This window comes from Palaemon carinicauda, chromosome 9, assembly GCF_036898095.1.
Source record: "Palaemon carinicauda isolate YSFRI2023 chromosome 9, ASM3689809v2, whole genome shotgun sequence".
Classification (NCBI taxonomy): domain Eukaryota; kingdom Metazoa; phylum Arthropoda; class Malacostraca; order Decapoda; family Palaemonidae; genus Palaemon; species Palaemon carinicauda.
In genome coordinates this window covers 123,604,448-123,617,083 of record NC_090733.1, presented here as the reverse complement: position 1 = coordinate 123,617,083, position 12,636 = coordinate 123,604,448, and the positions used below count along the sequence as shown (strand labels likewise).

The 12,636-nt window shown below is 38.9% G+C and overlaps 1 protein-coding gene across 2 annotated transcripts in view; it reads right to left on the bottom strand.

The window, feature by feature from the left end:
- The window catches only part of kug (kugelei), a 56,960-nt gene extending 44,699 nt beyond the window's left edge, over window positions 1-12,261 (bottom strand). Inside the window, exons 1-9 of one of the 2 annotated variants that reach the window (XM_068380367.1) lie at window positions 12,103-12,261; window positions 7,329-7,562; window positions 6,826-6,978; window positions 6,026-6,245; window positions 2,355-2,494; window positions 1,949-2,190; window positions 1,390-1,634; window positions 994-1,180; window positions 494-722 (exon numbers count right to left, since the gene is read on the bottom strand). In XM_068380367.1, the coding sequence (XP_068236468.1) occupies window positions 494-722; window positions 994-1,180; window positions 1,390-1,634; window positions 1,949-2,190; window positions 2,355-2,494; window positions 6,026-6,245; window positions 6,826-6,978; window positions 7,329-7,562; window positions 12,103-12,117 (1,665 nt within the window). In that variant the 5' untranslated portion in view covers window positions 12,118-12,261. The remainder of the gene's footprint in view (window positions 1-493; window positions 723-993; window positions 1,181-1,389; window positions 1,635-1,948; window positions 2,191-2,354; window positions 2,495-6,025; window positions 6,246-6,825; window positions 6,979-7,328; window positions 7,563-12,102) is intronic. The other variant, XM_068380368.1, reaches the window with a different exon arrangement.
- Between the last annotated feature and the right edge of the window lie 375 nt (window positions 12,262-12,636).

Genomic DNA, 12,636 nt, shown 5'->3' with positions numbered 1-12,636 from the left:
CTCTATACCAAGTTAAAAACGATAGCTATATCTGTGGAAAAACACACACATACAAACTAGAAAATAATTCAATAACAAGACTATTTTAGGTCATTATGTACCCTGAGCTATATTTACTTTTTAACTAAGTTCTATAATTCTTTAGTCATGACACATTTTAACTTCTTTAAGCGACATACGACAATAAGGATTCTAATCTAGTGTATGTCAAGAAATCTACTTAATTTTTTTTTTTCATTAAGAATTGTTACAATTGTGAATTTTTACATTATGATTATCAAACAAATTTTCCCTAATCTTGGATGGTTTTCATAAATATCAACAAGTAACAGTTAGAAGCATTAACAAACCTTCAGGGCAGCTTTGCAAGAGTTAAGAATTTATATCAGGGGTCTGGATAAACTATCTAATAATAATAACAATACTGTAATGATAATAATAATGTTATGAAAAATCAGCTGTACTGAACTTACAATCAAACTATCTGACTTACCATTGATGATGCAATCACAGTGAAATTATATGACTGAACTTTTTCAAAATCAACTGGCATATCCAATGACACCATTCCTGATGCTGGGTTAATCACAAATGGTATTCTTCTTAGTTCTCCAACAAAGGAGAAGGTAACACCCAGCCTACTTTCAACTTCAAGCATACCAATGTAATCTCCGACCCGCGAAGCTTCGCTTACTTCAAAGACATATTCTTTCTTCAAAAACCTAATGCAAAAGATACAAGTGTGTTATTCAACAGCAACGCTACACAATAAAAAAAACTTCATGAAAAAAGTGTACTCCCACCAATTGTATTATATACAGTATGTCGATAATGTTACACATGAACATGACTTCTTTAATTCAGTGTTATACTGTATATCAATACCATTTAAATAGTAATAATCAAGAAAATTAAGTAATCATAACTCTCAAGTAGAAAATACATAACACATAAAACTGAATAGAAAAAATAAAACATTACATATGATTTTACCTGGGAGGAGCACCATGAGCAATCTTGACATGAATGTTGACATTGACATTAGAATGACGAGGAGGTGATCCATTATCACTTCCCCTCACAGCCAGCCAATATTCTGGCATTTCTTGTCTATCAACTGATCTTGCTAGTGATATTATGCCAGTTACTGGATCCAAGCGGAAAACTCCACCGATATTACCTGAAAATTTTCATTCAATTTACTATGAAATGAGTGGCGAGTTCAACATAAACATTTTCATAAAAACAAGTACTGTAGTACAAAAGGTTTCTATTAGAAATATTCAATCATATGAACAGTATGCTAAAATAAAGTAGCAGTACACATATACAGAAAAAACTAGAGTTTATTTTACTGTAAATCCGAGAAAGTCACTCTTTAAAACATACCAGATATTATAGAATACATTATATGGCCATTTGCTCCTTTGTCTCTATCAACAGCTGTGATTTTAACTATTGAAGTTCCAATTGCTGAGGTCTCTGTAACCGTGCCATTATATTGGGTTGCCAAAAACTGAGGAACGTGGTCGTTACTATCACGTACTTTGATTATTACACGAGCATAGTCACTTTTTGTGGGAGTTATTCGATCTTTAACACCAACTGTAATAATGTGCTCCTCCTGTACTTCCCTGAAAAATTTTGATATAAAATTTGTAATCAGTAAAGTAAAATCATAGACAACCAAGATGATATATTGTAATCATTTATTAAAAAATATAATGTATAAGTCTGTGAGATGACAAATATTGACATATTGATGTAAACATATCTACACTGCTAAAATGAACTATCATAGTCTACAGTACATCTCTAATAAACTCAACCATCATAAACAACACAGTACTTTGAAAGGAACCAAAATTCTAATAACAGTGCACATCAATATAGAACTTGGAAAGTAGATTGTTTTTCAGCATATGATTTCTTAGGTTATAAAACTTACCTATCTAACGGTTCATAAAGGACAATATCACCGCTCACTGGGTTCACACGAAATTTAGCAAACGATGCAATGTGAGCGGAATTTATAAGAGTGAATGTCAAATGCTGATCGGAATCAGGATCAGATGCTGTGAGTGTAAAGACTGTGGTGCCTGGAGCAGTGTTCTCTCCCACCTCAACTTCATAGGTAGGCTCAGAGAAGGCTGGTCGATTATCATTTACATCTAATACAGTTACAATGAGCTGTAAAGACAAAACATACATAAATGTATTTAGAATACAGTAACATGTTTTCTTAAGAAAGAAAGGAAATAAACAAAACATCATTATACTCTACAGTATGTGATCTTTCAAGTACAGTATCTAATTAATACCACTAAAAAGGCAAAAATTAATGTTAAACATACCTGGCTTGTAGAAACATGAACACCATCAGTGACAGAAATGGTAAGATTATACGAAGATGTTTTCTCAGCATCCAAATAGCCAGCAACCATGATACTTCCCGTATCTCGTCCAATTGTAAACATGTACTCCTCATTTCCACCTGCAAAATATAATGTTTTAAATTTCAAAAGCAATACTCTATTACTTCCGTCTACCTTTTCTACTTCTTCCCCTTTACACCAACTCAGCAAGTTTCATCATTAATGGGTTTTGATGCAGAAAGAAGCTATTTTTGGGGAGATGCTGTGTGGTCAAAAGATTTTCCAGTAAAAGGCTAGAACAGGGAATGCAATACATTGTACAACAAAAAATTACCATAGAAATATTGCTTTCTTGGTAAAGGTGATTCTTAGAATACAAAGAGCCTCTGTTACAGGGGAATTGCTGGTCTGTGTATTTGAAACAGACTACCTTCTGTGCATGAGGATCTCTGCAGGTATAATTTCAGGGTAGAAACTGGACAGATATTACCATCCCCCAACCATAAGGTTGTAATATAAAGAGGGCCTCAGAAGAGGCATTTCATTTTTTACTATACAGAAGACCTGGAGTCAAAATTATGAGACTGATAAGAATGATGGTGATAAAACTCCTGATCTCTCTGTAATGCTATAAGCTCACCGACTCTTGCTCCTAAAGCTAGTAAAATAAAAATTAGTTTTCTTGAGTAAATTTGAGGGAAATGAAGGAATTTCTATACCTACTGTACAGTAATTTTAACGGAAACTCACACTATTAAGAAACCAGGACACTTAAGGGGTTGGTGGAGAGGGTCATTGTGAAGCAAAACACTGATTAATTATGTGAAAACAGGTTTGAATTTGAATCCACATCAATAGCCAATTTGATGTTTTCTATTCATCCAGATTTAAGACAAAACTTGATGGCTTAAGCTTCCAATCTCAAAGAGGTGGATCAGAAAGGAAGCCTAAAGGTCGAGGGTTATCTAACAAGGAGAGCTATCCCTCAAGAACACTATCCATGCCTTCCACACTGACGGCTATTGTCTAGTGGAAGAAAATTTCTTACACTTACAGTCCATCATATATGAGTAGCAAGCTGAAAATTCCCTACCATACATGTGGAAGAGAAAATTCAGACATGAAGATCCTGGGTTAGAAAGGAGGAAGCAAAGATGTTCCCCTCCCTCCTCTTTAATACAGCTGTGCAAACTGAAGAGGGTGTAGCCTCGATATGAAACGCTGGAGCAGTGGATACCAAGGGCTGGTTTGGCCAATGAGAAGCTACAGCACAGCTGCCCCTAAAAAACCCTTAAGGATACCCAAAGCCTCAAAATGAAAACTGGGGGAAACAGATAAATCGGGGACCATCTGCTTCAGTCCAGGTTCAACACATCTCTTGCCACTGCCTCAAAATCCACATTTGGAGTTCCATATACTAGAAGCTTGCAGTTCTCTTTCGTTGCAGTCAGGTCTAGTTGGAGATCTGGAATAGTCTTTAGGATCTTTTGATAAAAGCCCTGATCCAAGATTCATTCTATTTCAAGAGCAGACTGTTTTGATGGGGCATCTGTTCCTCCATGGAGAGAGCTAAAAAGAAGGAAGGGTTGAAAAGATCCCTCTCTTGAAGGAACTTCATAATAGGAAAAATAACTGCATTGAAAATTCTCAGGCAGAATCAAGCTCTTCAGAAACAAACTGCCTCCTGGTTGGCCATTAAAAACTTGACATGATAAGTTCCTTCTTGGATTAAATCTTCAATATCAGAAAAGTCGCCATCAGATTCAAAAGACTCATGTGAAATGCTGTGAACTGAGACCATCTCCCAAACTCATAGGTCTCCTCTGAATGACCTACCTGATCTGACTACATTTGTATGAAGGATCATGAATATCGAGGAGGGGACCAAGGGGGCTGACCTGGATAGGGACAATGGTGCAGTCCATGGCCTGAGAATTCTTTTGCCGCAACTAGGTAACTCCTCCATCGAAAGTGTTTGATTCAGGTCAAATGATAAATACATCCGTACCAGATGCCAAGGTTCCCTACTAGGTCCTCCATCTTAAAATCCATAGAAGCTGCCACCTCCATTGTCTCCCACTCCCTCATCACCAAATCCAAAAAAACAGATTAGAAGATAACACCATTTGAGTTTACCATTTCTCACAAAAACCAAATGGTCCAGCCACCACCAGGTCCTTAGGTTGGAATGAGGAAATGAGGAGAGAGTGGGTAGAATGGTAGAGCCTTGGGCAAATCACCACAGTGAAAGCATATCAATGCTTTAACTATCTAGCAATAACTGAAGCATCCTGAAATTAAGGTGTCATGACAGCTTGGCAAAAGGAACAAAGGTGGAGGCTTGGCGCAAGATAGTTTGCAAGTAGCATTGTCTCCAGATTAATATTGGTTCTCAATCATTTTATATTACTGATTACCAGATGATTTCATCACTGGAGGTGCTACGACGAGTGGGTCTCCCTTATACCCACCGAGTATGTGCTTAGCACATAGAAACACTATCCTTGGAACAGGGGAGACAATAATTCTTTAGTAATTTATACTATATTTAATTCCCAGTTCTAGCCTTTTACAGGAAAGTCCTTGAAGGCCACACAGCATATTAACCCCCAAAGACTTGTGTTATGAATGTGGCTCAAAACACCAAAATCAACTACTAAATCTCAATTACTAAAGAAATGATAATTTTCTTCATTCTTCTTCTTGAATTTGGATTTGCTACCTTATTCACTAAAATGGGAACTGAAGTTTTGAAAAGTAAATTTGACTCGATACTAAAACAGAATTATGTTTGTTACATTTTTTTTTCTTTAACAGGAGTGAAAAATTTCATCAGCTGTATATCTTAATCAGTCTTCATCATATATTACAATGTACCTTGATATTACTGTATATACAATTTTAAAGCTTCATTATCCCTACTACAGGAAATTACCATCCCTAGAAAATAAGATAAAAACATTATAGGAACAGCTACACTAACTTAAATCACTACTAAAATAAAAAAAAATACATTGAAAAAATACTGATCTTTCCATACGTAATAATTCAAAATACAACAATGATAGAAAACTAGTTACACTCGGCCAACATATAATTTTTGTTTTCTACCATCAAAAGTGAAATGTAGTATACACTGTAAAGTATTACCAATTGATAATACAATGCCAATAATTTGTTTTTGGCCAAAATGAGTGATTTACATCCTCCTGAAGCATTATGTAATTCCATTTACATATAAAAAAGTAGATGTTATAAACACCTCTCTTCCAGATCTAAATTGGTAAGTTCTCAATATAATGAAGAGATCAAGAATATACACAACATTCAAAAGTATTAAAAAAAAACAGAGCTTATAAACACCACTGGGAAAATAGTATAGTATCAAATTTCTTGCTCTACTCCCTTACCAAAATATATCCTGTGAAAATATTGTTTGTATGTCAATGAAATAAACTTTTTTAATCAATAATTTACAATATATGTTGAAAATTTCATTCGATACTAGAAAGTTGAGCTCATTGCAATGCAGAGCATAACCTTGCATTTAACATGACCTGGCAATTCATAATGAAATGGCTAACAGACTGAGATACCTATAACTATACATGGAAATTTTCCTAATGAAAGATGTACAAAAAATAACTTACCTGTAATGTCAAACCATAGCCTTTCATCTTGATCCTCATCACGAGCCTCAATGAGTTTGACATGATGACCAATGGGGTCGCTCTCTAAAACTGTTACACGTACGTCAGGATCTTTAAGTATGACTGGGGCATGTTCAGAAGTTTCTGGGACTGACACCATGTTTATTGACACAAAACATGAAGAAGCTTGCCTGGGTCGTCCGTTATCAATCGCTTGCACCTATTTACATACAACAGATGAGTAAACATTAATATTTAACTATGCTAAAGTATTCCTTCCTGAAAACATGATGATACAGTAATACATACAGTACCGTACTGTACTTTGATAAGTTATTAACCCTTTGAGTGCCAACCCTTCAACAAAACATTTGGCACTGGAGCCTCAGCCAACCCCAACCCCCCTACTGTACTTTGAGACATTTTACCGAACTTACCTTAGCAAAAATGCTAAATAAAATAGGACTTTACAACAGTTAAAATCATATAGTCAAATGAATTTTCTTTCCATTAATGTATAATACTACTATATATACAGTATTTTGTACAATTTTCAAATGCCAAAGAGAAAAAAAATGGTAATTACAGGACGAAAATTACATCAAATGGCGCTAAAGGGAACAGAAATAGCAGATATAAATTATGACAAATGACACTCAAAGGGTTAAGTAAAAATTATATAAACCCTGTTCAATATAAAAGGAAAGCAAACAAAATATTCAATTTGGGTTCTATGATAAAAGATATTTTAAGTAAATTTCAAAACCTTTATGAAATACAGTACAGTATAGCAAAATTACCTCAAATTCATATTCTTCATTAGGATCCAACCCTGCCTTGGCTGATATCACACCTGTCTTGGGGTGGATTTTAAAAGCACCATGCCACTTGTTGTTCTCGATGCTATAACTCACATCCCCATTGTCATCCTCATCTTCGTCAACTGCGATTACCTGAAATAGGAGTCCGTCCAAGTAATGAAAATTCATAAGACTTTCTAAATTATTTTCATGCTGCTCTACAATGAGTTAGACAAACTGTACACAAAAGAAATCACTGACAAATCGCCCAACAGACATTTAAAGATACAGATTGACATACAGCCTGGAATGGTTTACTGAGAGGCTTGACTTAAAACTAACCCAAAATTATCCACTGGAAAGAAGATATCCCAAACAATACTGTATTCTACTGGAGGATGAAGTACAGTAATCAAGAGAGGAATTTATCTACAAAACAAAAGACTACAACCATGAATTAAAAGATTACCTACAGTAGAACCCAACCCCAACAACCTTCTTACCCTACATATTGGTTTAAAATCCAAGTCCACCTCCTCCTCCTCCACCAACCCTTCATCATCCAGAGCTTGATGTTGGTCTTGCATCGCCACCTCCAGCAGATTGGGCCTTGGGAGGAGGCCTTGCATGGAGTACGGGCCTCCGCCTGAACCCTCCTCTTCCACTTCTTCTAAATAGGTCATTTTCAAGTTCTTGTTGTAGGGGAGGAAGTAATCAGCATCAGGCGAGGAGGAGTTCTACGCAGCCACACAAAGAGGGATTAGGAGGGATAGGGATTAGCTATTATTAGTAGGGTTAATTAGTCAAAGCAGGAAGCAAAATTAGAAGGCTTGACAGTTGAAGACAAATGACAAGTAGTTCATTTATCTGGTCACAAAAGAGATAGTATGTCAACCAATTGCGTTTCTATCTATAGCACCACATCATATGTATGAATGGTATTGTGGATTTAATCTTATATGCAAGTGTAGGGTTAATGTCAACACTGCATAACTAGCAACTGAGGTATAGCATATACAGTAGAGACATAAAAAAAGTAGCCACAGTGCATTAACTGCTGATTGATCTGTTTTAAGAATCATATTAGCATGAATTCCATAAGGAGACATGCCCATGTATTGAACTGATCAATCAGGAGCTGTGTGCATGCATTAGTGATTATATTCATAATATTTTAGCCTTTTTTTGCTAATCTAAGAAGTTCAATTACATGTGTTTCTTAATCTTCTTCCTCTCTGAAACTGGGAATTTCGTTTATTCCAATTTTAACTTTTTCAAACTTTGATTTCATAATAGCACTGCTCTAATTTTGTGTATTGGCTTCAGATTCAATCCATACCTTTGCTCCTGGCCTAAATACTTTCCAAGGTTTTCAAACACACACACACACGCAATTAAACTTGGTACACTACTCCATACTGTACAGTATTTATCAAAGTTGGCAATCAATCATTTCTAGATAACACTCATACTTTAGTTAAGTAAAACTGATTAAAATGAAGTAGAGACAATGCTTGGACTTCCTATTGATGGAGGGTTATGGACATTTTTTGGATTCCACAAAACTGACAAGCATTTTTTAAAAACTATATGCAGTATACTGTATGTGGAAAAATTAACAATGTAATTACCTCAGGAAATAAATGATGTATTTAGAGTATAGGTAGTTGATTCAAAGAGATGGCATTATGGAGTAAATGAGTGTGTTTTGAAAGGGAAGGAAATGTTAAAAATATATTGTTTACAAAGAGTAACAAGTTTGAGATGAGGACGACATGGGTTAAAATGTGGCTGTAAATGTTATTCAGACAAGTGAGTTTGAACAGGATGAAAAGAACATATGAAGAGAAAATGGACAAAATACAAGATGAACGATGTAAACGTGCTTTTATAATGTTCGTGGAAGTGACTGCTGAGTATTATATGCAAGAAGGGTAATCTAGAGATAGAAAAAAGCAGCAGGTGTTGACAGGATAAAAAGCAAGCTGATATGGTACAATGGTGAAAGTGTAACTGAATGGTTGGATAAGGGACAAGATTCTGAAGTAATGAGTGTCCGGGTTGTTATGTATGGACATTTGGGAATAAATATAAAGATGATAACAAGAGAAGTGCCACAAAATAGGTTAAGCGAAGAGTAGCAGTGTCTGCGTAAGCAAAAGACTGAGAAAAGACTTGGAGCATCTTAAGGAGTGTCCCAAAACTGCGACTCTATGGAAGCTGAGGTGGGGAATTGTAAGAAGGGATTATTGAGCAAACTGTTCTTCATGGAGGTAAGGTGTAAATGTTGAAAGCAACTGAAAGAAAAGAAGGCTGAAACAGATGATATGTTTGCTTGGCATATGTGACAAAAGGAGAATTAAAAATACGAAAACTGAAAGCAGGAAAAATCTTAGCATACATGAAAGTATAGAGATCAAAGCATTTGAGATAGTCTAGTCATGTGGAAAGAATAAATGGCGATGTTGAGGTGTTAGGGGTGGGAAGAGAGGAAGGCCTAGACAGGGATGGGAAGAGAGGAAAGCCAAGGAGGAGTGGGAAGAGAGGAAAGCCTAGACAGGGATGGGGAGAGGGGAAGAGAGGAAAGCCTAGACAGGAATGAGGAGAGGGGAAGAGAGGAAGGCCTAGACAGGGGTGGGGAGAGGGGAAGGCCTGGACAGGGGTGGGGAGAGGGGAAGGTCTGGACAGGGGTGGGAAGAGGGGAAGGCCTAGACAGGGGTGGGAAGAGAGGAAGGCCTTGACAGGGGTGGGAAGAGAGGAAAGCCAAGAAGGAGTGGGAAGAGAGGAAGGCCTAGATAGGGGTGGGAAGAGAGGAAGGCCTAGATAGGGGTGGGAAGAGAGGAAGGCCTAGACAGGGATGGGGAGAGGGGAAGAGAGGAAGGCCTAGACAGGGGTGGGGAGAGGGGAAGGTCTGGACAGGGGTGGGAAGAGGGGAAGGCCTTGACAGGGGTGGGAAGAGAGGAAGGCCTTGACAGGGGTGGGAAGAGAGGAAAGCCAAGAAGGAGTGGGAAGAGAGGAAGGCCTAGATAGGGGTGGGAAGAGAGGAAGGCCTAGATAGGGGTGGGAAGAGAGGAAGGCCTAGACAGGGATGGGGAGAGGGGAAGAGAGGAAGGCCTAGACAGGGATGGGGAGAGGGGAAGGCCTAGACAGGAGTGGGGAGAGGGGAAGGCCTAGACAGGGGTGGGAAGAGAGGAAGGCCTTGACAGGGGTGGGAAGAGAGGAAGGCCTTGACAGGGGTGGGAAGAGAGGAAAGCCAAGAAGGAGTGGGAAGAGAGGAAGGCCTAGATAGGGGTGGGAAGAGAGGAAGGCCTAGATAGGGGTGGGAAGAGAGGAAGGCCTAGACAGGGATGGGGAGAGGGGAAGAGAGGAAGGCCTAGACAGGGATGGGGAGAGGGGAAGGCCTAGACAGGGGTGGGAAGAGAGGAAGGCCTAGACAGGGGTGGGAAGAGAGGAAGGCCTAGAAGGGGTGGGAAGAGAGGAAGGCCTAGAAGAGGTAAGGAGAGAGGAAGGCCTAGAAGGGGTGGGAAGAGAGGAAGGCCTAGAAGAGGTAAGGAGAGAGGAAGGCCTAGAAGGGGTGGGAAAAGAGGAAGGCCTAGAAGAGGTAGGAAGAGAGGAAGGCCTAAAAGAGGTAGGAAGAGAGGAAGGCCTAAAAGAGGTAGGAAGAGAGGAAGGCCTAGAAGGGGTGGGAAGAGAGGAAGGCCTAGTAGAGGTAGGAAGAGAGGAAGGCCTAAAAGGGGTGGGAAGAGAGGAAGGCCTAGAAGAGGTAGGAAGAGAGGAAGGCCTAGAAGGGGTGGGAAGAGAGGAAGGCCTGCACAGGGGTGGGAAGAGAGGAAGGCCTACACAGGGGTGGAAAGAGAGGAAGGCCTAGAAGGGGTGGGAAGAGAGGAAGGCCTAGACAGGGGTGGGAAGAGAGGAAGGCCTGGACAGGGGTGGGAAGAGAGGAAGGCCTACACAGGGGTGGAAAGAGAGGAAGGCCTAGAAGGGGTGGGAAGAGAGGAAGGCCTAGACAGGGGTGGGAAGAGAGGAAGGCCTAGAAGGGGTGGGAAAAGAGGAAGGCCTAGAAGAGGTAGGAAGAGAGGAAGGCCTAAAAGAGGTAGGAAGAGAGGAAGGCCTAGAAGGGGTGGGAAGAGAGGAAGGCCTAGACAGGGGTGGGAAGAGAGGAAGGCCTGGACAGGGGTGGGAAGAGAGGAAGGCCTACACAGGGGTGGAAAGAGAGGAAGGCCTAGAAGGGGTGGAAAGAGAGGAAGGCCTAGAAGAGGTAGAAAGAAAGGAAGGCCTAGAAGGGGTGGGAAGAGAGGAAGGCCTAGAAGAGGTAGGAAGAGAGGAAGGTTTAGAAGGGGTGGGAAGAGGGGAAGGCCTAGACAGGGGTGGGATGAGGGGAAGGCCTAGACAGGGGTGGGATGAGAGGATGGTCTAGACAGGGCTAGACAGAAAGTGGGAAAGAGGCTACAATATTAAGGAAGAATGAGCTCGAGTGCCTATAGTCGGGTGAAGGGTGCAGTGTGTGCCTGAGTGTTGTTGATGGGCTACCTGTGAGTGTATATGTTGTGGAAGCTTTCAGCACAAGGTCTGATCAATGAATGAGGCAATGACAGTATTTTTTTTTTATTCAAGTCAGCGAATGACTCAATACAGAAAAATATACGTATTTAAAGATGTATCATGTATCAAATGTAAGGGGTGTATCTATAAAGACTATATACGAAAGTTATCAGCTATATACTCCTTTCCTAATGTCTAGATGACGTCAACATATGACAGGGGCTAAGATAGAAACAAATGAAAATTTACAAATCAAGGTACACCATTTACAGTGAAATCACTCCCAAAAAATCACAAAGACCAAACTACAAAAAACACCAGCAACAAAGAAAAAAAAAATAATGGTTGAAGACACGCAACAAAAGGCTACTTATATTATAATACTCCAGACAGCTGAAGTATATATGTAAATTATATAAATCACACATGCTAAAAGTATTCAAAAGTAATTTTGTTAGCGATGGTAAAAGAGAAAGTTATTCACAGAGCTTTTATTCAAATCTCTTGATCTGCACTGCAACGAGCTGCATATGCAATACAAGCATATGTACAATTAAATTCAATCATTCTTGCATAATATTCACTGAGCTGCGTTTTATATACAATAGCATTATATATAAAAAATATTTTAGCCTCAATTTATGTCCAAGCAGTTTAAATCATGTGAGGAAAAAACGCATGCAAATTTACTGGCGAAATCTCATGAAAGGACATGGACATGAGAACCAGCCTTACCTGACCAATAGCCATGTCTTCGACATATTCCCCAGCTGCTTCCCTCCGCTTGACGACGGGAACGGCGAACTTGTAGTATCGTTCGAGGAACGTGGGTTTGTTGTCGTTCTCGTCTTGCACGTTGACCGTGACGAAAGCGGTGGAGGACAGGGCGGTGGTCGGGTCCTCTCCGTCGCTGATGGATACCTCCAGGACATGTTCCGACTGCTTCTCGCGGTCCAGCCGTCTTGCAGTTGTGCGAATCTCGCCTGTTTAGGGATTATTTATTATTATTATTATTATTATTATTGTTATTATTATTATTTATAATAATAATAATAATTAATAATAATTATTTATAATTATTAATAAATAATTATTATTAATTATTATTAATCATCATCATGATTATTATTGTTATTATTATTATAATTATTATTATTATTATTATTACTATTATCATTATTAGGAATATAGCCCAGCGAGGAAAGCAAATACGGAAACATAGAATAGTGTGCCTGATTATACTCTCAAGCAAGATAACACCAAACCAAT